Source organism: Sorex araneus, chromosome 6 (genome assembly GCF_027595985.1).
Source record: "Sorex araneus isolate mSorAra2 chromosome 6, mSorAra2.pri, whole genome shotgun sequence".
Taxonomy (NCBI): domain Eukaryota; kingdom Metazoa; phylum Chordata; class Mammalia; order Eulipotyphla; family Soricidae; genus Sorex; species Sorex araneus.
Window position 1 is genome coordinate 96,089,002 of NC_073307.1, and position 25,599 is coordinate 96,114,600.

The window sequence follows — 25,599 nt, forward strand, 5'->3', positions numbered from 1 at the left end:
CTCTCTCTCTCTCTCTCTCTCTCTCTCTCTCTCTCTCTCTCTCTCTTCTCTCTCTCTCTCTCCACCCCCCCACCCCTTTCTTAAAAGGCTGCATGAAACCAGCAACCTCTTTTTTTCCTGGGGTTGTCTCGTCTCCAGCCCAGGATTCTGCAGTAGCATGAGCCCACAGCACGCGTGACCCTGAAGCGCTTTCTCCTGCACATCTCCTCTGCCCTCTTCAGCTCCCGCCCCCCTTCCGAGCCGGCTGCTTCCTGCAGGAGCTGGGGGCTGGGGGCCGCGGCAGGTGCCGGCCCCTGTCGGGTCTCATGGCAGCATTCTCCGCATTCTCCCGCACACCCAGAAGGCTTCTGGGTCCCAGCCCTGCAGACGGGCTGTGCGGGAGCCTTTGAGCCTGGTTCCCCCCCAAACTCCCCCCCCTCCCCCACCGGCTTTGTCTCAGCCTGAGCCACCCCCCCACCCCCTCACCTCAGCAGCCTTTTCTCCCTTTATCCAAATTTTCTCTCCCCTCTCCACATTTAGTTCCATTAGCTGTCGCGTCCGTTTTCTTCGTGGTAGACATTGCTCCCGAGGTCGTGTTATTCGCGGTCTGCAGGCTCATGCCTGGTTCTTCCTCCCAGGGGACAGAAGTGCGGCCTCTGCCTTCTCCCCGCAGCCCGAGAATGTGCGGCCTGTGGAGCACCAGTGGTTTCGGGAGGCGGGATAGCTGTAGGAGGGAGACCCTTTGGTTTGGGTTTGGGGGGCCACACCTGATTTTGCTTCAGGTTCCCCCTAGCTCTGTGCTCAGAGATCACTCCTGGGGGTGGGGCTGGGGGCGGGGAGGGCCGTGTGCAGGGAGTGGACCTGGTTGGCCACGAGCAAGGCAAGCGCCCTACCCCCCTATGCCCCCTCTCCGGCCCCGGGGAGACCCTGTGCGGTGCTCAGAACTTACTCCTGGCTCTGCACTCAGGGGTCACGCCTGGTGAGGCTCAGGGGACTGTAGGGGGTGCCGGGGATCCAACCCAGGTCATGCAAACCCTCTGACTCTAGTATGGCTCCAGCCCCACAGAAAATGTTTCCAAATAATCACCTGTCCGCTTCGAAACAAAATACTCTGCTCCAAATGACAGTGCACCGGGAGTGTGAGAGAGCTTTTCTGCTGGCGGGGGCGGGCCCGAGGGGAGCCCTGGCCGCCCGAGGGGAGCCCTGGCCGCCCGGCGGAAGGGCCCTGGGCTCCCAGATGGTGTGCGGGAGGAGAACGCCGGCTGGCCGGCCTGTTCCCAAATGCTTGCGGCCCTCCTTAGGACGTCAGGCGCCTGCCCAGGGCCCCCAGGGGCTAGGCCCCTCTGCAGGCAGTGAAGAGTGGGCGTGTGCTACTGTTGTTTAGGTGTGCGTTGGCTTGAAATAATTTCCTCACCCTGGCAATTTTTTTGGGGGGTGGGGGGGTGGGCAGTGGTAGAGGTCACATTCAGTGATGCTCAGGGGTTCTTCCTGGCTCTGCACTCGGAATCACTCTTGGTGATGCTCGGGGGACCATCGGGGTTGCCGGGATTTGAACCTGGGTCGGCTGCATGCAAGGCAGATGTCCAACCCGCTGTACTACTGCTCCAGCCCCTCACCCTGGCAATTTTTTAAAAAAAGTTTTTGGTTAATACCTTTGCAGTTTAGTTTGGTCGTCAGTGTTTTCATTTCTTTTCTCTTTTCACTTAAAAAAAAAATAAGTGAATAAGCAAAAGCTGTCCACGCAGTAGTGGAATTGCTTAACTGTGGAAGCTCAGTTGGCCAGCAGATTTGGCAGGCCTCGCGAAGGCACTTTTCTTTCTTTACCTTCCTTTCCCTTTTAAAGCCTTTGTTTTAGGAAAAAGGAAGTTGGTGTGCCTGGAGAGCGGTTGTTAGCTTTTCAAGACTGGACTCGTTGGTCTAATTTGGTAAGGGCCCAGAGCATGTCAGATAAAGTGCCTAAAAAAAGCTCAAGAGAGCAGGTATGTCGGGAAAGCAGACAGCTGTAAATTTGTATTTTTATTCTTATTTTCGGTAGTAGTTAGTCGTGGTGAGTTACAAAGTTATTTATGACTGGGTCTCAGGTATACAATGTTTCAACCTCAGTCCCTTGGCCAGTGTCCACCTCTCTCCGCCCACCCCTTCCCTGTGAGAGGCATCGTGGTGCTGTCCTTTGGTCCTGTCGCTCAGAGGGTCTTTGTGCAGACCACGTAGCTGCCTTTCAGCACCTCCACTTCCCTCCCGTGTGAACACTGCCCTTCGCTGGACAGTCCCTTCCCTGTGCGACACTAAAGTGGCATGCTTCCTTCCTGCTGAAGACCAGCTCTCGTGTTCCTTTTTCCCGTTGTCTTTGGCCATTCGTTACTCCATTATGTCTCTTCGTATCCCACACAGGACAGAGATCGTGCGTGTTTGTCCCTCTCCCTCGAACTTCACTCTGCATGATCCTCTCCAGATCCATCCATGTAGCAGCAAACGGCTTGCTTTTCTCTTCCAGCCTAGCACTGTTCCGGCTGTGTAGACATACCACAGTTTTTCCGTCCATTCATCCGTTCTCAGACACTTGGGTCACTTCCAGATTCTGGCTGCTATGGCTAGCGCTGCGAGGAACACGGGGTGCAAGTGTCTTTTCTCCACTGTGCTTTTGTTTTTCGTTTTTCTTTTTTTTTCTTTTTGGGTTACACCTGGCGATGCACAGGGGTTACTCCTGGCTCTGCACTCAGGAATTACCCCTGGCGGTGCTCAGGGGACCATATGGGATGCTGGGAATCAAACCCGGGTCGGCCACGTGCAAGGCAAACGCCCTACCCGCTGTGCTATCGCTCCAGCCCCTCTCCTGTGGTTTTGGACCTTGGGGGTATAGTCTAAGAAGGGGAATTGTCGGGTCAAATGGAAACCCAGTTCCTAGTTTTTTGAGGAATGTCCATAGTGTTTTCCAGAAGGCCGGGCCAGTGGGCATTCCCGCCATCAGGGAATGAGAGTCCCTTTCCCCCACGTCCGTGCCAGCGCTGGTTGTTCTTGTTGTTTTTGATGTGTGCCAGTCTCTGTGTTGTGAGGTTGTTTTGATTTTCATTTCCCTGATGATTACTGATGCAGAGCGTTTTTTCATTCACCTTTGGGCCATTTGTTTGTCTTCTGGAAATTTCTGTTCCTCTCCCCATTTTTTGAGGGGGTTGAATTTTTTTTTTTAATAGTTCTCTCAGTGCCTTATAGATCTTGGGATTAACCCTTTATCAGATGAGTGATGGGCAGTTAATTTCTCTGAGACTGTGGGGTGTTTTTGTGTTTTGGTCACCACTTCTTTGAGACGCAGAAGCTTCTCCGTGTCCCGTTTGTTTATCTTTGGCCAGTGGCACTGACTCCTTACAGGTGGCGCTGGCTTCAATGTCGTGAAGAGTTCTATTGATATTTTCCCCTGCGTAACTTTTGAATTCAGGTCTGATTTCATTTTGATTTGACTTTCTTGCATGGAGTTAGAAAGGATCCTGAGTGGGGCTGGAGCGATATCACAGCGGGGAGGGCGTTTGCCTTGCACGCGGCCGACCTGGGTTCGATTCCCAGCATCCCATATGGTCCCCTGAGCACTGCCAGGAGTAATTCCTGAGTGCAGAGCCAGGAGTAACTCCTGAGCATTGCCAGGTGTGACCCAAAAAGAAAAAAAAAAAAGAAAGGATTCTGAGTTTTGGGTTTTTTTTTTTTTTTGGTTTGTAGCCAGCCAGTTTCTGCAGCACCATTTGAACAATGCTAATTTTTTTTTTTGTTTGTTTGTTTTTGGGTCACACCTGGCGATGCTCAGGGGTTACTCCTGGCTTTGCACTCAGGAATTACTCCTGGCAGTGCTCAGGGGACCATATGGGTTGCTGTGAATCGAACCCGGGTTGGCAGCGTGCAAGACAAATACCCTACCTGCTGTGCTATCGCTCCAGCCCCATAACAATGCTAAATTTTAACCCCAGAGCCCCCACCTTGACACACTTGGCAAAAAGGCTCAGCTTTTTCTGGGGGCCCTTCGATTTTCTGAGGGTGCTCATATCCCCAGCTCTTGCATGCCCTCACCCCAGATCTGTGCACTCCTGTAGTGTTCTACCTCACGTCTGCATACCTTGGCATGTAGGAGATTCCTCTTCTTCCCTGTCCTGTGTTGTGATGGCGTGGGCCACTTCCATATGGGACAGTAGTTTCCTCCTTCAGCTGTGTGAATTGTGTGGCAGTAGCGAGTGTTTCCCTGTGTCCATCCATGCCTTTCCCGTGTCTGAGCCTTGTTCCTACACCAAGTTAGTGCTTCCGGAAATAAGGGAATGCAGATTTGTTCTGCTGTTTCTCCTGGCCGTGGTGCAGTTCCACGTGACCCGGGCTCCTGGCCACGGTGCAGCTCAGTGCAACCCTGGACTGCCGGCAGCTCCTAGCTTCTCTGCTCTGATTAGAATTCGGTGGTTGATGAGCATGGAGTCAGTGTCAAGCTGGTTTTAATGCCTGGTATCTTGAGGTGTCTTGGTCTCTGTCTTATTTTTCCACTTTAAGTATAGCTAGGAGGCAGGGTGACTCAGGTGGTTCTGGGCCCTCCGGGGCCTGGACTCGGAGATCAGAACTAATACTTGTTCTTTGGAGTCTTCCCTGACGTACTTGAGATGGTCTTCAGTCCGTGCGTCTGGTTGTGTCTGTACGTCCCATCCCTTTGCTTCTCACGGGAGATTTGTGGGGGTTGCACTTACTCCTGGCTCTGCACTGGGGGGCCACAGGTGGTGCAGGGAGTGAGCCCGGGTTGGCCGAGTGCAAGGCGAACACCGTCCCGGCTGTTCTGTCACTCCGGCCCTGCGGGTTGGTTCTTAAGTTTTGAAATACACTGGGAACCCCTCTTCATCAGGATATTACAAACTCCTTTTTATAATTGTGTAGTATTTGCTTGTGTGGATGAACTCATTTATTTACCCAGTCTCCTGGCGGAGGGGCTGTTTGTTGACCCAGACACTGTTGCCAGGAACCTTGTCCAGGTACCCCTTCTCTCAGGGGTGCTGTTGCTCTCTTGTGACGGGTTCCACCATGGCAGTGCCTGGGTCCGAGACTGCCTTAATGTTGATGGTAGCCATCCAGTTGTCCCGAAGAGAGACCCTGCCGACTTATGTTCTGATCAGCAAAATAAATGCGAGTGCTTTTCCTGACACCTTTGGCAGTCTGTGTGTGTGCGTGCATATGTGTGTGTGTGCGTGTGTGCGCACGCGCCTGTGTGATATCGGATGTAGTCTGTGACAGGTTGTAAGTGGAAAGAGGCTCTTGTAGTGTTGGTGTGCTGTGTGCTGCCGGGCGACCAGCGGTGAGCGCCTGTGCAGTTAGCACTCCGTGTTCCTTCCCTGGGAACTATTTCCTTTACCTGCTTTCCTGTGGATCTGTCCCGTACTGGCTTGAAGGGCTGCTTTATTGTAGAATCACTGTCATAAACATTTCTAATCATGTCCCCATTCAGTACTGATTTTTATTCCTGGTGAGTTTTACCAAAATAATTGTTTTCAAAAGCTCTTACGTATCTATATGTAAATGGGGGGGCACACCTATGCTCGGGGCTTACTCCTAGCCCTGTGCTCAGGGATCAGTCCTGGGGTGGCCCGGAGAGCCATATGGGGTCTGGGGATCAAACCCAGGTCTTCCTCGTGCAGGACAGGCCCCCTACTCACTGTTCTGTTGCTCCAGCCCCATACACGTCACGTCCATGTAACTAATACAGCTATAGCTATCATTTGTTTTGAATTTTTATAATTTTGGTAACATGCTCACTGTAGAGTTGTAAATGTACAGTGTTGGTCTAAACAGTAGTTTGGGGGTCGAGTTTACAACATAGTTAGAAAATTTTGGTTCACTCTGCAATCAGGGAAGGAAAAATCTACTCCTCTTCCACTGCCTTCCTCCCATCTCTCTGTTCCCTTTTTTTCCCCTCTGTTGTTGTTTTTGCTTTTTGGAGTCACACCTGGAGATGCTCGGGGGTGACTCCTGGCTCTGTACTCAGGAATTACTCCTGGCAGGCTCGGGGGACCCTATGGGGTGCTGGGGATTGAACCTGGGTCGGCCACGTGCAAGTCAACCACCCTCCCCGCTGTGCTATCGCTCTGACCCCTCCGTTCACTTCTTGAAATAAATCTCCCTGGAGTTATCTTTTCCTGGAAGGTGTGAGGTTGGGGTGTCGTTTCCTCGAGAGCGTCGTGTGTCCCTTCACACTCCTCATCCCTCCCCTTCTCAGTGTTCCCAGCACCCTGGAGCCTGAAGCAGCCGCCGCCCACATGCTGAGCACTGTGGCCCAGAGTTGCCGTCAGATTAGCTGTGATGAGACTGAGAGATGAGAGGCCCACTGAGACCAGCCCTGCTGCTCTTTCGGAGGCCGGGGCTACCTCCACGTCAGCGGGAAACCTGTTTGAGCTCCAGGCTGACTCTTTTCCTTCTTCCGTGTCTGCAGCGTGTGGGGAGGCTTAGCTGGCGTCCTTGACCTTGCTTGGGTACTGGGTTCTGGGACGGGAAAGGAAGAGAGCTTGGAAGAAGATCCTGAAAGGGGTGCCTTGAAATCCTCCCCACACGTGAGACCTAGACTCAGGTGATCTACTTGAGTAAAATAAATAAATAAATAAATATACATATATATATACACACACATATATGTACACACACAAACACACACACACACATATATGTATACATACACACACATATACCAGACTCAGGTGATCTACTTGAGTGAAAAAAAAATACATATATATGCACTGTAGCACTGTCGTCCCTTTGTTCATTGATTTGCTCGAACGTGCACCAGTAATGTCTCCATTGTGAGACTTCTTGTTACTATTTTTGGCATATTGAATACGCCATGGGGAGCTTGCCAGGCTCTGCCGTGTGGGCGGGATACTCTTGGTAGCTTGCTGGGCTCTCGGAGAGGGACAGAGGAATCGAACCCAGGTCAGCTGCATGCAAGGCAAATGCTCTACCCACTGTGCTATCGCTCCAGTCCATACACATATTCTTGAGAGCTTAGGGGAACCTTGAGCATTTTCACAGAGAAACCTTGTCTGTGCGCACAGCTGGCGCGGGGATCTTGAAGATCGCAGGGGCAGAGCATTCTCTAAAATTTCCCCACGTGACCTCAGCAGAACTGAAGTACAAACTGTGTGTCTCGAGCCTCGAATCTTAACTTAAGGGGAGGTAGACTAGCTTCGTCTGATCCCGAGCAGTTAAATACAGTAGTTATTAGCTAAGTTGCTACCAGTGGTTGTGTCTGAATCCGTTTAAATTTTTGAGTCATTTTCCCACTGGCGTCTAATTTTAGTTGAAGAACCAGGTCATGTCAGTTCAGTAGTTAGCTTTACTCCGTCGCTGGTTACTTATTAACATGAAACATGCTTATCTTTCAGAAATATACATTTCCCTCAAGGTAATTCAATTATTATCATTCAGCGTGCAGAGTTGAAGTGACAACGGCTGGCACACAGAACCCGCCTTTCCATTTTTACTGTTCTGAAAATAGAACACAAATTAAGAGCGTGGAGAAGTAGGGTACGACTGTCACCTGTGGAATCCCGCATTCAGAGTTGGTTTCCTTCTCTTCTAGTTTTTTTTTTCCTTTCTTTCAGTAACAGGGTAAGTGTCACAAATAGCACCTTCCTCAGAGCAGCTCCCAAGTAAGAACAACAGGCCCCGCCTGAATGAAATAGAAGTGACGTGGCATCATTCAGGAGCGTCCATGTGCCCGTCCCTTTGTCTGTTTGCCCCGGAGGCTGCGGGCGCCCCGGGATCACCCATCTCGCTTTCATTTTGCCGTGTTCATCAAATGGCTCGGTGCGAGTACGGCGGGGCAGGCGCTTGCCATGCAGGCAGCTCCCTAGGCTCGATCCCCGGCAGCGCTGCATGTGGGAGTCCCCGAGACCCCCCCACCAGGTGTGGTCCCCAAACCAAAAAAAACAAAAAACGCAGGTGAGAGGCCAGAGAAACAGCACAGTGGGTTGGACACTTGGCTTACATGCAGCCGACCCGGGTTCCATCCCTGGCACCTCAGGGTCCCCTGAGCACTGCCAGGAGTAATTCCTGAGTGCAGAGCCAGGAGTAACCCCTGTGCATCGCCAGGTGTGACCCAAAAAGCAAAAAAAAAAAAAAAAAAAAACAAAAACTTTGTATTGAACACGCCATTTCTCTTCTCCAGACGGGGTGGGGGGGGGGTGACCAGGTCATATGGCAGGTTGTATGTTTAGCTTTATAAGAAGCTGCCTTGCCAAGGTAGCTAGACTAGTGAACATGATAACCCAGAAAGAGTTTCAGTTGCCAAAACTTGCTATGCTCAGTCCTTTTAATTTTGGTTTTCTTTTTTTTTGGGGGGGTCACACCTGGCGATGCACAGGAGTTACTCCTGGCTTTGCACTCAGGAATTACTCCTGGCGGTGCTCAGGGGACCATATGGGATGCTGGGATTCGAACCCGTGTTGGCCGAGTGCAAGGCAAATGCCCTACCCGCTATGCTATCACTCCAGCCCCAAGTCCTTTTAATTTTGGATCTTCTAATATGTGATGGCATCTCATCGTGGCTTAATTGGGCTTTTTCCCTTTAACGGCTGATGATGTTGAGTATCTTTATACATGCTTTCTTTCCTTGTGTGTATCTCTTTTGTTGTTGTTCGTGATGTGCCTGCTAAGATCTGTTGCCCATCTGAAAATTGAGTTTTCTTCCTGAGTCTGAGAATCTTTAGAAATCTGGACATTGCAAGGGGCCAAAGCGGTAGGACAGTGGGTCGGACATTTGCCTCGTGCATGGCCAACCTGGCTTTGATCTCCAGCATCCCATAGGGTCCCCCGAGCATCACCTGGAGTAATTCCTGAGTGCAGAGCCAGGAGTAACCCCTGAGCATTGCTGAGTGTGACCCCCAAAGACCAAGATAAATAAACAAACCTGGACACAGGAATATAACATTTTCTCACAGTCCGCAGCTCTTTAGAGTCTCAGGGTATTGAAGACAAGAGTTGTCCATTTTGGGGGTGCAGAGGAGGTCACACCAGGCTGTAGTCAGGGCTTTTTCACTCCTGGCAAGCTCCGGGGACCCTATGGGGCTTCTGCGTGCCAAGCAAATGTTCCTAACCCCTGTGCTGTCTCTCTGGCCCCTAGTAGTTGTCACTTTGAATGGGTCAAACTCATCCACTTGTTTCTCTTCTCCTTTTGGTGGTGTTGCAAAGAATTCGCCTAACCCGTGCTCACCAGAGTTTCTCCTGCGTTTTCTTCTAGTTTTGAGTTTTCCCTTTAGGTCTGTGATTCGTTGTGAGTGAGCTTTTGTATGTACTGCAAGGAGTAGACTAAGATTTTTGTTTTTCCTTCCATATGGCTGTCCAGTTGCTCCATTGCCGTTTGCGGGAAAGGCCGCCCTTTCTCCACTGAACGGCCTTTGCCCCTTTTGTTTTCATTTTGTGTGGGGGTCCTACCTGGTCGTGCTCAGGGACCATTCCTGGCTCAGTGCTCGGAAGTCCATGCGGTGTCGAGGACGAAGGCAAAGCCTGTGTCCCAGCTCTTAGGGCTGTCACTCTACCCCTGCGTGGTTTTGAAAATCACTGGCAACGCCTGTGATGCTCTTGCTTTACTGGGATCTGCTCTTGTCTCTGAAACTGTCGCTCTTGAGGCCAGTGACAGCCTACCATGAGGCTTCGGCTTGAATTCTGGGTCTCAGATTGTATCGTTCTCGAACTTGGATTTTGTCCGCTGTCCTGGGTCCTCCTGAATGGTAGGTGGAACTTGTCAAGCTCTCCCGAAAATGTTGTGCTGGGCTTGAGCTAAATCTCTAGCTGGGTCTTGGTAGAGTCGACATCGTAAAGACCTTGAGAGTCCCAGTCTCTGAACTCAGCAGCACCCTGGCAGTTATTTCTCTGTTTTTCCTCGCTGTCATGTTCTAGAGATGTCAGCAGGAAAGATGTACAGGGCAAGTACTTCATAAGTTTGGATGATACTTTACATAGGATTTTGTTTTTTTAAAAGTTTCAGATTCTTTGGGAGATGGAGAGGATAGTAGAGTGGGCAGGGCGCTTACCTTGCATGCAGCTGATGCAGGTTCAATGCCCAGCACCATATAAGGTGCCCTGCGCCCTGTCAGGAGTGGTCCCTGAGCACTGAGCCAAAAGTTATCCCTGAACACTGGCTGGGTGTGGCCCCAAAGCAAAAATAAGCAAATTTTCTGATTATTTGTTAGTGTATTGATGAATAAGGTAGATTTTGTCTGTTGATTTCATATCCTTCAACCTGCTTACCCTCATTTATTAACTATGGGGACTTTGTAGAATCAGTGTCCTTCCTTCCTTCCTTCCTTCCTTCCTTCCTTCCTTCCTTCCTTCCTTCCTTCCTTCCTTCCTTCCTTCTTTCCTTCCTTCCTTCCTTCCTTCCTTCCTTCCTTCCTTCCTTCCTTCCTTCCTTCCTTCCTTCTTTCCTTTCCTTCTTTCCTTCCTCCCTCCCTCCCTTCCTTCATTCCTCTCTCCCCTCCCTCCCTCTCTTCATTCCCTTCCTTCCCTCCCTCCTTCCCTCCCTGTTTTGGGGCCATAGATGCTCAGGGGTTACTCCTGGCTCTGCACTCAGGAATTACTCCTGGCAGTGCTTGGGGAACCATATGGGATGCCCGGAATCAAACCCAGGTTGGCCGTGTGCAAGGCAGGTACCCTTCCTGCTGGACTGTCACTCCAGCCCCAAATAACTGTATTTCATTTTTATTTTATTTTAGCTTTTTGGGTCACACCTGGCAATGCTCAGAGGTTGCTCTTGGCTCTGCACTCAGGAATCAATCCTGGCAGTGCTCGGGGGACCATATGGGATGCTGGGAATTGAACCGGGACTGGCTACACGCAAGGCAAACACCCTCCCCGCTGTGCATCGCTCCAGCCCCAATAACTGTATTTTCAAGGGAAAATTTTAAGATAGGGAATTGAAGGCTGACAGGACATTAGTAAATCTGGGGGCCTGGAAACCAGGGAAATTGCTGCTACTGCCGATGAAACTGGCGCCCCCTGTGCCCAGGAAGCGGTGGCCTTTGCTGCTTGCAGGGCCGCACAGCAGAGATCAGCGCTGTCTGTGTGGGCTTGCTGTGGATTTTTATTGTGCATCAACTCCTCCCTTCCTGCCTTCCCAGTTGTAGGCGCCGCTGCTTAAATGGAGAATGGGGTTCTGGGAAATGCAGTTCCAGACTTCGCACTGCAATGCAGTGCCAACTGAAAGAGGTGATGTTGGAGAAAGTCTGGCACAAAGGACATGGAAAGAGATCCATGAAAGGTTCTGAGTTTGCTTGCCGAGGAGCGACATAGCTGCCCCGTGAAGAAGAGGGCAGCAGGTGGCTATAGAGCGCCAGGTGATTCCCAAGGCCAGGGGCACGCTGACGGTGCTGGCTGTGCTGTGTTGTCTGGGAAGGAGGTGGCAAGCCGGCTTTATCTGGCGCAGATAATTGGATGTGTAGACCCTCGGGGGCAGGTTAAAGGACCAGGGGCCCCAGTGAGGAGGGGACAGGAAACCCAGGCACGTGGGGGATGTCTGGAGGACCTGAGAATGCCTTGAGGGCCCATCCTGGATGGCGCCAAATATTTAGACTGCAGACTGGAAGGGAAGTGTCCTTAGGGCAGTGGGTGGACGCTATAAGGAGATGCTTTTTTTAAAGGCATATTAGGACCTTCCTCCATGCTGTGCTAAGATTGAATCGAAGGCCGGCATTTCCTCTGTGAGCGAGGGCCGGCAGGAGCGAGCTGTATCTTTTCCTCAGGTATCATTCTAATCCTAAAATTGTTTGCAGGGGAAAAAAAAATCCCCCAATTCATTGGTTACAGCTTCTTCTTCTTTTTTTATTTTCCTGCGTTGGATTTTGAAAGTGAAAGCAGGTCCTTTTAAATAGATAGGTTATCTTTATTTGGTTTGAAACAAGTTCATTCCTGGGCCAGGTTGATAACTCAGAGGGCTGGGAGCTTCAGATTTGATAACCAGGCTCGATGTGGTTCCTAGAACACTTGTGGCCCGCCTGGGATCCTGGGCGCCCTTGAGCACCATCTGGCCAGGTCCCTCTAGGGATGGCCTTGTGGGCCCCCCACGCCTTGCTTGTGAGGCCCTGCCCAAAAGGAAAAGGATGGGAAAGCAAAAAAAAAAAAAAGGCCTGTTCCTTGTATATTTCTCAAGATCTATAATATAGGAAATTTGCAAGAAGCTTAGAATGAAAATTCGCTTCTTGACGCAAATTCTTCACAAATGTACTGGATCCCAAACATTCACTTACAGGTTGACGCCTGAAGTTTAGATGCAGTTAAGGGCACCCTCCAGCTATTGATATTTGCTCTCATCCGAATCTGGGGGGGTCGTGGTACTTAGTATCAAAAGTATCTTTGCATTCCACATGTAACTGGGACTTCAGGGGGAGTTTGATAGTATTTTGATGTATCTTCATAAAGGAAGCACTCTTAATTTTGCACTGGAACAAAATGGAATGTCAGCGTACAGGGACTAGCACACATAGTGACTATCCGTGGAGAAATGAATGCAATTCTGTATTTTCTTAGAAGTAAACAAATGCACTGTGCCTGCGATAATCAAAGTAAGGTCCAGGGGCCCGCAGGCTTTAAAAAATGGCTGTGACTCAGGTGGTTGAGCTCGTGCTTGAATTCAGTTTCTGACACTTCTCGGTTCCCTGATCGCTAGAGGGTGTGGCAGGCATAGGCGGCCCCGCCCCAAGGGCCACAGAGTATTCCCTGGGCTGAGTGCATGCTTTGTGTATGGGAGAACCCAGGGTTCAACCCCCAGCACCGCACGGTACCCCAGCCACAGAGCCGGGAGTCGCCCCCTGGGTACTGCTGGATGTAGCCCCCCCCCCCAAACAAACAAGGAGACATCAAAATGGAAAATTACAAATCTCATTCTCTACCTGATAAGAATTGACACTTGTGTGAGATTCTCTTTAAAGTTTGAGCAACGTGACGTTATATAGCCCCGTTGAGGAAGGTGACCCAAACGTAGGAGGAGCGGGGTTGAATTTTGTTGCTGACTTGCCAGTGACGCAGCTGAAACCCAGCGAAATGCCTCTTCATTCTGAGTTAATGAAAAACGCATTTGCCTTCATTTTTCTAGACTTAATGTTGCTGTTTCCTGTCAGCTGTTCAGTCGTAGAATGATTATTGCGCTCTTTGGCCTCATACACTAATTTTACTATTACATATAAATTATATTAGCATCCCATTGAGTTTGTTAGATCCAGCTAATGGAAAAATGCTACGAACAAATCTAACATGCATCTCTTTGGAGGGCCTTACTCTGTAATTTTTGCTGCCCGATTACAGACCAAGTTCTGTTTTTATTGTGTTTGTATGCATGTGCATGCACATTTTTATTGAAAAACACAGAGCTTCTCTATAATCCACCAGCTCCTCTTCTTGGCATCTATCCCAAGGACAGAAAAATGTGAATTTGAGACAGTGTATATACACCTGTGTCCATTGCAGTGCTTAGGACAGTAGCCAGGATGTGGGGCAGTTCAGATGTCCAGCAACATGGCTGGACCGGAACCGTGTACAGTGGAGTGCTACTCCGCTCTGCGCACAGGTGAGAGCCCGCAGTTTACTGAGACTTGGATGGAACCCGGGGGATATTGTGTTCAGTGAAATCAGTCACAGGGACAAGGACGGATACTGGATGATCTCACCCATCTGTAATATACACAGAAGCAAAACAAGGGATTAGACAGTTTTAACTGATGACAAACCCTTGGCCTTTGATTATGAAAACTGAGATTACCGAGTGTGTGTGTGTGTGTGTGTGTGTGCGCGCGCTGCCCTCAGGAACGAATCGGAGCGGAGGGCAGGACGGAAGAGACGAGAGAAGGACGTAGGTCATTTTCATATCGCGTTAAAAATTGCCAAGAGTTTTATTTATTTATTTTTAACAAAATGTCTAAAACAGGTTGTATGTCTGAGATATACTTTGGGAAGCTCCATAAAGCCAAACAATAGGTTGTATTATGATGATGTCACGAAAATTATCTGTAGAAGAATTACATTATGGATTACTGGCAGTGGAATGTTTTGGGGGGATCAGTCTACACTGAGGCTGTTTCCGTCTACCCGCGGGTCCCTCGGCTGTGCAGGGGGACCATGTGGTACCAGGGGACCAGCCAGGGTCAGCCCTAGCAGGACAGGCTCTTTGACCCGGGGGCTTTCTCTCATGTCCCCAAGAGGATGATTTTAATGATACTCTGTGGTATCATAGTTCTCATACATGATATATGTAAGGAATACATGATGTATGTGAGTTGAGAAAAATGTAATATATTGAAAAAATTAGGGTGTAGGTTTGAGAATATTTTTGGAGATGCATTTCTCTGAGTATGGACAAAATGATTAAAATTGCTTTTACTTTTAGATTATTGTTAAGAAACTAAACAGATGACTGAAAGATGAGTTAATGTTGGAGTCTTTTTTTTTTCCCCCCAAATTAAATGTCTTGCTGAGAACTGTAGGTTCATATGGATTTTGTGTGTTCTTCACCCGGTTTCTACTGATGTATTTTTTTCTCTCAGTTTGTGGATATCCATTTGCTGAATCTAGCAAAATTTAATGGGATGCTAATATAATTTGTACATGATAGTAAAATTAATGTTGAGGCCAAAGAGCATAATAATCATTCTAACACAGAACAGCTAACAGGAAACAGCGTTGATATCATGACCAAGACATTAATATTGTCCAAACACCCACTGGGATTATTTAGATTTTCCAGACTTACTTGAGCTTATTGTGGTCTATGTGGTGTTTTATTCTGTACAGTATTACCTCACTTAAGTTTGTTTCCACTGACCCTGAATAATTTACCAACCCCAGGCCATGCTTTTTTCCCCCTTTTATAAACCTACAGCTGCCTCCCCATCCTCCCTCCAGCCCCTGACAACTTGTTATTTCAGAAACGTTACATAAATGGAAGCCTACCGCATGTCACCGTCGGGAGTGGCTTTTGTCAGCGCGTAATTCTCGGGAGCGGGGAGGCTGCAGGCTGTCGCGGTGTTTATCGTTCATTCCTCCTGCGGCACGGGCTGGCGTCTGGCGTCCCCCTAGCTCCGAGGGGCCATGCGCAGGGCTAGGTGGGGGCTGTTCCTGGCCGGCCATCAGACCCCGGGGGAAGGGAAGTGGGTCTGGAGACATTTCCTGGCGCGATGAGCCGCGATGTTTTCCGAGTCTCCGGGGGCCCTGTCGGCAGCGTGTTGGTGACAGATGTCGTGGGCTAGGGAAGGGTCAGCCCCGCTGTCAGTTGAAGGCTGGGTGCATGAAGCACCCGAGTTCGTGGCATCCCTTTACCCACCTCTCTCTCCAGGCTTGTCACAAGCCGTGAATTCCTGTGTCCACATCTCAGAGGACCCCGCAGGGCTATGGGGATGGGGGGGGGGACGCTGGTTGCTCACAGCAGGCTCGAGGAGAGCTGGAGGGTGTGCCTGGGGGGTTTGTGGGGGGAGACGCCTGCTGCCTCCTGTCGACCCACCCCCCACCCACATCCATGCCACGCTTTCCCTGTCTCGGGCCCGCATTCACTGCCGCCTCTTCTGTTACCTCCTGCCCCTCAGGCCTTCTGTGGGCATCTGTGTGAAACGCCCCGAGGCCAGCTGTCCCTTCCCTGCTGGCCACTGCCCTCGTCCTTTCCCAGCCGTGCTTCTTCCTAGGGGGGTGTTGTGTCCTACTTTGTCCCTCCCGCACTGCCACCAGGTCTGATGGCGAAGTGCTGTGACCAGCCTGGGAACCCGTCCGTACCCCTCGCCCCCCGCTGCGAGTGTTCGGAGGGTCCTGGTACCACTTGAATGTGCCTTTGGCCTACCGGACCCCCGTTCCTGTGCTCGCTGCGTTGGTTGCCGAGGGTGAGGCCAGCCCCTGCCCCGAGGGACTCCACTGGCTTGGCTCACTTTTCCAGGGGGTGTGGCACTTGGGGTGGGGGGTCAAGGTCCTCCCGCCCCCCCAGTGGGGGGAGTTCTTGCTACCTGGGCCCTGGATGGCTCAGTGGCAGGAGTTGTGATCATCTGCTGCCCGTGTGTGCCCACATGGTCCGCCCCCAGGATGCCCTTGACCCCTGCCCCATGTAGCCGCAGCCAAGAGAGGGGACAGGGCAAGAGGGAGCAGGAGCGAGACTTTTGATTAGAGGTACGGTGGGGCTTTGGGGTGTGTGCTGAGGGCGCAGCCGCGTTCTGATTCCCAGGACCTGTCCCGCCAAGTCCGGCTCAGGCGGTCACTCTGCGGGCGCCCCGGTGACCTCTGCCTCCGCCCCCACTCTCCCTCCGTCTCCTCTGCTCTGACCTGCTAGTCAGTTCTCTGAGTCTGATGTCACCCCTTTACAAAAATCTTTCTGTAATGTTCTCTGCCAGCTCTCCGCACGTTCCTTCCCCTCACTGGGTCCCCGAGTGGCCGACTCGGAGGCCTTTGTAGTCACTTGCTCCCTGCCTGTCACTCTGGCTCTGCTCGGGGACCACACCTGGCAGTACCACCTGGGATGTTGGGATAGAACCTGGGTCGGCTGTGTGCAAGGCGGGTGCCTTGAAGTTCATGTGTGTTGGGTCATGTGTTGTGGTGTGTCTGCTTCACTTCTTGCCTCTCTACACTGGAGCACAGAGCCGCTGAAGGCTGGGCCGGGGTTTTCTTGGGGCCTGAGTTTCTGCAGTTGCATCTGACCGTGTTTGGAGACAGGGAAGGAACATGGTTGTTTTCTCTCTCAGACCTGGAAGCCACTGATGGTTCACTGGGACCCATGCAGCCACCTGCCGTTTTTATTTGATTGCTCCATGAGAGGTTTGAGATATACACGTCTTGATGTACGGTCATCTTGCACATGCGTGTAGAGCCTGGTTCTCCAGCCCGGCCACAGGGGCACCGTGTCAGAAATCTGGAGATTCCCATGTACGATTACTTAGGAATTTGGTGTGCTACCTCGGTAATGAATTTGAGCTTTAGACAAAACTTTGAGATTCTTTTTTTTGGGGGGGGGGGCGTGTTTAAATGTCATTTCATTTCTTGAGCTTTTAAGACTAAAGTGCTGACCTGATATCATTATCTATTCCCCATTACTTACTGCGTCTCTAAAGCACAGCATAGCACTGCACTGCACTGTCGTCTCGTTGTTCATTGATTTGCTCGAATGGGGACCAGTAAGGTCTCCATTGTGAGACTTGTTACTGTTTTTGGCATATAGAATCGCCACGGGCAGCTTGCCAGGCTCCCAGAGAGGGATGGAGGAATCGAACCCAGGTCAGCTGCATGCAAGGCAGATACCCTACCCGCTGTGCTATCGCTCCAGTCCAAAGCACAGCATACACACCAAAAACGTAACAACTCACACTTACACGCTACCACGTGGCCACAGCCGCTGGGGCCCCAAATGGCCTTCTTGTCCCTGGACCCCACTGGGTGCCTTCGATGGCTCTGTCTTTGCTGTCGCTTCCAGTTCCTGGACCCTTCATGGTTTTGAAAGTTGGGAAGGTCGCAGAGCGGTTATTTTGTAAGGCGCCTCTTACCTGGGTGTCGGCCTTTTCCTCATGACGATACGGGGGAGGCTCGTGCTGGAGGGGCTCGGCATAGACCAGGCTGCCCTCTCTGTGTCTCGGCGGCGTCGAAGCCTCCATTCCTCCATTCGTCCCCGGTCCTAGGCTGTCCACGGGGGGACGTGAGCAATGAGTGCGGAGTCCTCATTCCCTTACAATCAGGAAGGCTTTTTTTGGGGGGAGGGCACACCCGACGATACTCAGGGGTTCCTCTTGGCTCTGCACTCAGGAATTACTCCTGGCGGTGCTCAGGGTGCTGGGGATTGAACCCGGGTTGGCCTTGTGCAAGGCAAACACCCTATCTGCTGTACTATCTCTCCGGCCCCTAAGAAGTATTTTTTATGCTTTAAAACGGAACATTTCATTTTTCTCACTTACAGTGTCACTTATTTCCGTATGCTCTCGTTGCCGTCCCTGTTTGAGAACAATATTCGATGATCTCTCTCTCGTTCTGTGTACGCTCCCGTTGTCTCGGATTGGACTTCTCGGCGCCTTCCACCCTGGCTCCATCGCCACCGAGCCTGACGGTGTCTGGCTGAGGGCCACCTCCTGGCGAACACGTCTCCATCCATTCTGTACTTCCTCTGTCCTTTTTTTTTTTTTTTTCGGGTCACACCCGGTGATGCACAGGGGTTACTCCTGGCTCTGCACTCAGGAGTCCCCTCTGGCGGTGCTCGGGGGACCATATGGGATGCTGGGAATCGAACCCGGGTTGGCCACATGCAAGGCAAACGCCCTCCCCGCTGTGCTATCACTCCAACCCCGCCCTGTCCTTTCTAACGGGCCGTTGTCGTTGTCGTCCGCCACGCGTCGGTGGTCTTCCAGGGGAACAGTGCTGCGGAAGAGTAGTAGAGGCGGCGGGGGGGGGGGGGGGGAGGCGCCTGCCTCCCCAGGACGAGGCCCTTTCCAAGCACACAGCACAAGTGCAGGGCGCCGCGTGCAGAGGCGTGTCTCCAGCCCCCGGGGTGGGCGCGCAGTCCCCAGCTCGGCTGCACGAGGCAGTAGACACCTGTGCCCAGGGCGTTCTGTTTATTTCCACGCAACAACACGCGCGGTTCTTCACATACGTTCACGGAGCATATGTCGGTCCTGTGAGCTTCCGTGTTGAAAAGGCGAGTTCCAGTAAGCGGGGTGAGTGGACCGCAGCGGTCACCTGCGTTTCCCCATCCCGCCCACTCCCTTCCCCCCAGCAGCGCGCATGCTCGGCTCATGCTCTGGACGCAGCAGACGCCCGCCCGCCCCCTCCCCCCTCCCCCAGAACCCCTGGAGTACCCCGGCCTGGCTGTGACTCAGCATGGGGGCCGTGTGCATGGGGGCACGCCCAGCGCCGGGCTCCCCCAGTCGCCTTCCCATTTTTCAGAGAGTAACTGGCGGGCTTAGAGGGCAGGGCTGGTCCCTTCCCAAGGAAGCAAGATTCAGCGGCATTGTCCTGGCAGCCACCGGGCGGGCTGAAAGCAGCGCTTGTCTCCTGGAAAGCTCTGAAAAATATTTGTTTTGGAAATTTGCTTGTTGTGAAAATAAATCTTAATCCTGTTCCCCCGAATTACCTGGGGGAAAAGAAGGTGTTTGAAAAGGCTACTGGATTTTTTTTTTTTTAAGAGGATGTGTCATAAAGACGTGGCTCTCATACTTGGACACATCTTTTTTTTTTTTTTTTTTTGGCTTTTGGTTTTTGGGTCACACCCAGCTATGCACAGGGGTTACTCCTGGCTCTGCACTCAGGATTTACTCCTGGCGGTGCTCAGGGGAACCATACGGGATGCTGGGATTTGAACCTGGATCAGCCGCGTGCAAGGCAAACGCCCTCCCCGCTGTGCTATCACTCCAGCCCCTGGACATCTCATTTTAAAGAAAACTTAATTTGAGAATAGATTAAAAAAATTGAATTTGCCACTTTTTAAACTAAGTTATCAGATATTGGCACAGGAGCTTCTTCATCTGCGGCCGCTCTTTCTCTCTAGTCGGTTGCACTTTATTTTTTAATTTTTTTTTGCTTTTTATTTTTTTTGGGGGGGTCACACTTGGCGATGCACAGGGGTCACTCCTGGCTCTGCACTCAGGAATTACCCCTGGCAGTGCTCAGGGAACCATATGGGATGCTGGGAATAGAACCTGGGTCGGCCTCGTGCAAGGCAAATGCCCTCCCCGCTGTGCTATCACTCCAGCTCCAGTCGGTTGCACTTTAAAAAATGGAAACTGAGTGCGAGTAACTGGGTCATGAGGAGCCTCCTCTTCTCTTTCCACTTGGAGCTGGAGGACGCCAGCGCCCCGGGAAGCCAAATATAACAGGGTCTGCGGCCAGCCTACCTTAGATGGTCAACGGCCCTCTGGCCAGATTTTGTAAATCCGTTTTCTTGAGGTCCTGCGGTGCAGTGGGTGGACCTTTGCCAAGCGCCTCACACAGCAGCTGGTGTCACAGTCCAGCCATGGAGAAGCTCAACTGGAAAGGACGGGAACCGCAACAGTCCGGCTTGCTTTTACTTTGGGTTTTCCCGGGCGTTGCCCGCTGTGGCCTGCAGCCGCTGGCGTCAGACTTTGCTGCGTGAAGGAAAGAACGGTCCCCCCCCCCCCCCCGTGTGCACATCGTGGACACTTTGCTTGCGGGGGAAACGTTTCTCGTGGGTCGCGCGCTCCTGCCCTCCGAGTGGGGCATCTCGTCATGGGAGCACGGTTCCCCCACGTGAGCGATGACCGGCCCCTTCGCTTGGGGCCTCAGGGACCCGCCTCTGGTGGCTGGCACATCTGCAAGCGCTTACGTCACTGTTTCCCTTGTCTCTCAGCTGAGCCTGTTTCTCGGGAGTGTGGAAACCCTCGGTTTGGTGTATCCTGTCGACCCTAAAGTCACACACGCTGTAGGCAGAGTCTGCCCCGTCCTTGCAGGGCTCGAAACTCCACCCCGCTCTGTTTCCAGCCCTGACACGCAGCGAGCGCGGCGTCTGGGGTTTTCTGCCCTCCTCGCTTTGGAACGCTAACCAGCGGCTGCGTAGGCATTTTTCCCAGAGAAAGTTGGCCGCGCTCTTTATTTCATTAGTCTACGAGGATATGTATCAGAATATATTCTATGTTTGACTAAAGGTCGCATCTTAAATGTATTCTTCAAGTGTGATTTATAAGTTCCATTCGTTTCTTAAGATGGAGTTTATATTATTGAGTCAATAAAAAGAGTGACTTTAGGGGCTGGAGCCATAGGACAGTGGGTAGGGTGTTTGCCTTGCACGCGGCCGACCCGGGTTCGATTCCCAGCATCCCATATGGTTCCCTGAGCACCTCCAGGAGTAAGTCCTGAGTGCAGAGCCAGGAGGTAATCCCTGTGCATTGCCGGGTGTGACCCAAAAAGGGAAAAAAAGAAAAAAAAGAAGTGACTTTATTTCTTAAGATGATTTCTTCAGGGGCCGGGATGATAGGACCATGGGTAGGGCACTTGTCTTGCTTGCGTTTGACCTGGGTTCGGTCCCTGCTGTCCCGTATGGTCCCTCAAGTCCTGCCAGGAATGATTCCTGAACATACAGACCCTGAAAAATAACCCTGCCTTTCTCCCCCCCAAAAAAATCCTAGTATTTTCAGTCTTTTAATTAGGATAGCAAAGCCATTTTCATTCAGGTGTGTGGGGAATGCGAACTAACTCTCCCAGAAAGGGAATGTGGATAGGCTTTGTTTGCCTGGGGCCATACCCGGTGACTATCAGGGCTTAGTCCGGCTCTGCTCCCAGGGGTCCCTCCTGGTGGCCTTGGGGGGTCATATGGGGTGCCAGGGGTCAGACCTGGGTTAGCCGCATGCATGGCAAGGTCAGTACTGGTGTACTGTCTCTCCAGCCCCGGAACGTAGGGTTTCTGGCACACTCTGTACTTGTATTAGAAACACAATGGAAACCATGCAGTGTCAATCACTGTCTCACTGTCATCCCCATCCCGTTGTTCATCATTTACTCAGCGGGCTGCAGTAACGTCTCCATTCGTCCCAGCTCTGAGATTTTAGCAGCCTCTTCTTATTCGTCTTTACCAACGATTGGAGGCTCTTTTCAGGGTCAGGGGAATGAGACCTGTGATTGTTACTGTATTTGGCATCTCCAGTACACCACGGGGAGCTTGCCAGGCTCTTCCGTGTGGAACAGTATCAATAATGGAGAAAATCATCTAAGTACTCTATTTTAGAAATAGAGTTGTATACTCATCACTGAGGGTTATTATTATTTTTCAAACAGGGGTCACCCCCCAGGGATAACCAAAGAGTTTGGCTGTGCTCGGGGCGGGGGGGGGGGCAGAATCTTTGCTGAGCAGAAATACATCCTTTTCAGTAAGATGTCATTCAAAGACGTCCTTGAGTGGACGTCTTTGGAACCATACCTCAAGTCGTGCTCCACCCAAAAAGGGGGGTAACAAAGCAGAATCAGGGGGATCGCTCGGTGTGGGGAGCTTTACAGAAAAGGCTCTGCCCTGCCCCGAGCCGGGGAAGAAATGAGAAATGTCGGGGCAGGGACGGTCCCCGAGGCACTTCGGACAGCGCTTAACCTTTGTGCTTGATGTTACTTTCACAGAGAGAAGGAGCAAGAAAGGGAAGAACAGTTAATGGAAGACAAGAAAAGGAAGAAAGAGGATAAAAAGAAAAAAGAAGCCACTCAGAAGGTGGGTCCGGATCACGTGCCGTGGCTGGTGGCGGGGACGCTGCTGCTTGGGCTGCAGAGACGCCGAGGCGCGAGGGAGAGGCCCCGGGCTCTCACCTGTCTCTCCCTGCCTCCACTGTCCCCTGTCTGCGTGTGTCTTTGGGAATTCCCTCTCCCGGAGGGTCTCGGGGACGTGCTGGGGGGTGGGGTCACAGCCCACCGCACTGAGGCAGACTCGGGAGAGGAAGCGTGGAGCTTGCAGCTAATCAGCTTCGCTGAAGGAAGCGTTTGTCAGGACGGTGAGGTGCAGGCACGGTCGGACCCGCCTGCTCCCGCCCTCGCCCCTGACGGGTCAGCGGCAGGAGGAGGTGGACGCTCCGAGCCTGGCCAGGGGACAGGGTGGCTCTCCCCGGTGTTGCCGATGTATGAGGAGAAGTCAGATGTCTGAGCGACCTCTCTGTGAGGGCCGCTGTGTCCCTCTACCCCCGAGGGTCGAGTGCATCCCGCCACTTCCGACTTGTGAGACGCTGTTTCCTTTCTCCTCACGCGGTGCGTGCATGCATGTGCGGACGTCGGGTGCTGACCTGCGTCCCGTGTCCCCAGAGGGGCGTGCACCGTTCTGCAGGGTTCCGCTCTGCTCTGACTAGCGTCCCCGCCAGAGTGGGGGCCGCCATGCATCCACTCCCTGAGGACATCCACTGCTCAGCGCGCCATTCCTCCTCTTGGTTGATCCCAGTAGTCTAAAGTGACCGTGAAGAATCGAAAACTGTCATACAACAGCCTGGAGGCTTCTAGAAGACTTCTGGGAGCACAGCTACCTTCCGTGTCACTGCCGCCAGCCAGCGGGGCAGACCTGCCAGCTGTGAGGCCTTGTCCCTGCCCTGTGCCCTGAGGGATGGCAGGAGGTGGGGGCACGGGGACACTCCTGCCTTCAGGGCATCCAGCTTCTCTCCCGAGGTGGCGAGCAGTTGGTCCTTCCCCTCCCTGGCTCCCTGGGGATGCTTCACCACCTGGGCCCTCTGGGTAGAGCCAGAGCTGGGGGTCCTCGGGGGCCCAGCAGTAGCCATGGGAGGCCAGAGGCAGCCCCGGCCACTCTCTGAACGTACCGGAGTCTAGACGTGGCCCGTGAGCTGCGCCTCGGGAAGCCGTCACTGGGGCTCCCACTCACTGGAAAACCGCCTCTAAAGGTGGCAGGGCTTACTTCAGAGCGAGTCAGGAATCTTCTGTGCAGAGCCCAGCGTTTGTACAACTGGACAGTGCTCCCGAAGGCCTGTATCTGCATTGAGAACTGACCGTGACGTAGAGGCAAAGCGGACAGTCACTGCCCATGAGCTTTCAGAGGGGCTAGTTAGGAATAGTAAAAAGCTCAGTTATTTTGCTCAAAAATAATGTAGATTGGCAGGCCCACTTTGTGGTCATTATTTATTATTTATTTATTTATTATTTACTGAACCATGGGCTTAATTTTAAAATGAAATTCTGATTTTTTTTTTAATAGTTTTCTTGGATCACCGCGAGATAGTTACAAACTTGCATGGTTACGTTTCAGTCACACAGTGCTCGAGCACCCATCCCTCCGCCAGTGCACATTTTCCACCAACATTGTTCTCAGTGTCCCCCCCCCGCCCCGCCCAGCCACCCCCGTTAGCTGTTTAAGGGGAGAACATGTTTACTCTCTGGGGGCTGGAGAGATACCGGGCGCGTGGCCAACTCATGTTTGAACTTTGGCACCACACTTGATCCCCTGAGCACTCTGCAAGAGTGATCCTTGAGCATCTCCAGGTGTGGCCCCCAAATCAGCAATCTCTTCCCCCCTCCCCCACCCGCCCCAGCCCATCTCTGTCTTTCGGTCATAGTTAGAACCACAGCGTCATCGAGGCAGCCTGAAATATGCGCTGCCATGAAGGTTGTAGAGAAGGTGCGGGGGGCCGGTTGCTCTCGGCTGGCCAGCAGACATCTGGGGGGCTCATCTCTGTGACTCTCCAGTCCTCTCCATTTATTTTCCCCTCGCACCGGAATTCTCTCGGCCTTTCACTCATGTTTGTCTTTCCAGTAACAAGGGCAGGGCCTGGTGTGTAAGAGTCATTCAGAAAATGTTTGCTTAGTAGGTGAACAGTCGGGAGTGGGCCATGGCCAGTTTCCTTGAGGAGGGAGGTGGCTGCGTTAAAGCCAGGTGAAGTGATCTCCACGCAGTAATTCACCAAGAGGGCTGGAGTGATAGCACAGCGGGTAGGGCATTTGCCTTGCACGCGGCAGACCCAGGTTCAAATCCCAGCATCCCATATGGTCCCCCGAGCACCGCCAGGAGTAACCCCCGTGCATTGCCCGGTGTGACCCAAAAAAGCAAAAAAAAAAAAAAAAATGCACTTAGCACCTGGCTGGGGAAAGGCATTGACTTGCTGGATATTTGATTCTAGCGACTGGAGAGAGATAGTGCTGCGGGTAGGACATTTGCCTTATGCGTGGCTGGCCAGGGTTCGATCCCCGAGCCACCTGTAATCAATCACCTGGACACATTTTGTAGGTGTCCTCCCCAGAAAAAAAAAAAAAAGGAAAAAAGAAAAAAAAACTGCCAACAACAAACGGTAGAATGCTATTCTCAGAAACATTTGCCATGGTGTAAAATTTTCATTGCCTGAAATGGGTAGGTGGATACAAAGTCTGTTCATTCCTGCATAAATGGGGGTTATAGAAAAATTAGACCGTGGAACTGAGTTCTCCACAGTATTGAGAAATGCATACACCTTAAGATGGTCTCTGCCGTGAATTCATGACAGAATTCACCTGTTTTTTAAATGCAAGGATGTGAGAAACACTCTAGGAGCTCACAGAAGTCGGTGGTTTAATTGTTTCAGAGTCAGTGTCTGACGGGGGTGCTCAGGAAGCGATGGTGCCAATGGGCTAGTGAGTGGCAGGACAGACCCACTGGGGATGCTCGTCCTTTCCCGTCATCAACACCCATGGCAGTGACTTGATATGATTACTGGCCACCAAAATCAGATGTCCTCCTCTTTTTTGGGGGGAGGGTGAATATTTTTACTATAAACATCTGAGAACTGATACGAAAGTGGCTTGGAAGATGAGCCGTTGGGGAAAGGGGGTCACACTCACTGATGGGCTCAGGACTGTGATGTAAATAATCCCTGTTAATTCTGGCCTTTCCTCTGGGACGGTTTCTTGTACGTGCCCTTTCGTGGCTTTGTCTCAGTGTTGCAGTGTGTAGAACTCGGCGTCCCTCTTTAGTTTCTTCCTAGTAGAAGGAGCGATTTCTGTCACTCCTCATTTCAGTCTGAGTGCTGTCTGTGCGTTATTTCGCGTAGACTCAATCACAGCAAACGCTTTGTCGCACAAGCAATCTGAACGAGGCCGTACGACCGTCTCCGTTTACAGACAGGGAGTTGAGAGTCACACAGCCGGGCCATGGCATGGCCTTGGTTTCGAACCCCACGTACCCGCCTGGAGTTCTTGACGCAGGGCCCCAGAACAGACGTG

At 51.9% G+C, this 25,599-nt stretch overlaps 1 protein-coding gene across 7 annotated transcripts in view; it reads left to right on the forward strand.

Moving 5' to 3' along the window:
• The window catches only part of TNRC6B (trinucleotide repeat containing adaptor 6B), a 231,389-nt gene that overhangs the window by 128,788 nt on the left and 77,002 nt on the right, over positions 1 to 25,599 (forward strand). For all 7 annotated transcript variants that reach the window (XM_055142027.1, XM_055142030.1, XM_055142032.1 and 4 more), the window contains one exon: positions 22,042 to 22,129. In XM_055142027.1, the coding sequence (XP_054998002.1) occupies positions 22,042 to 22,129 (88 nt within the window). The remainder of the gene's footprint in view (positions 1 to 22,041; positions 22,130 to 25,599) is intronic.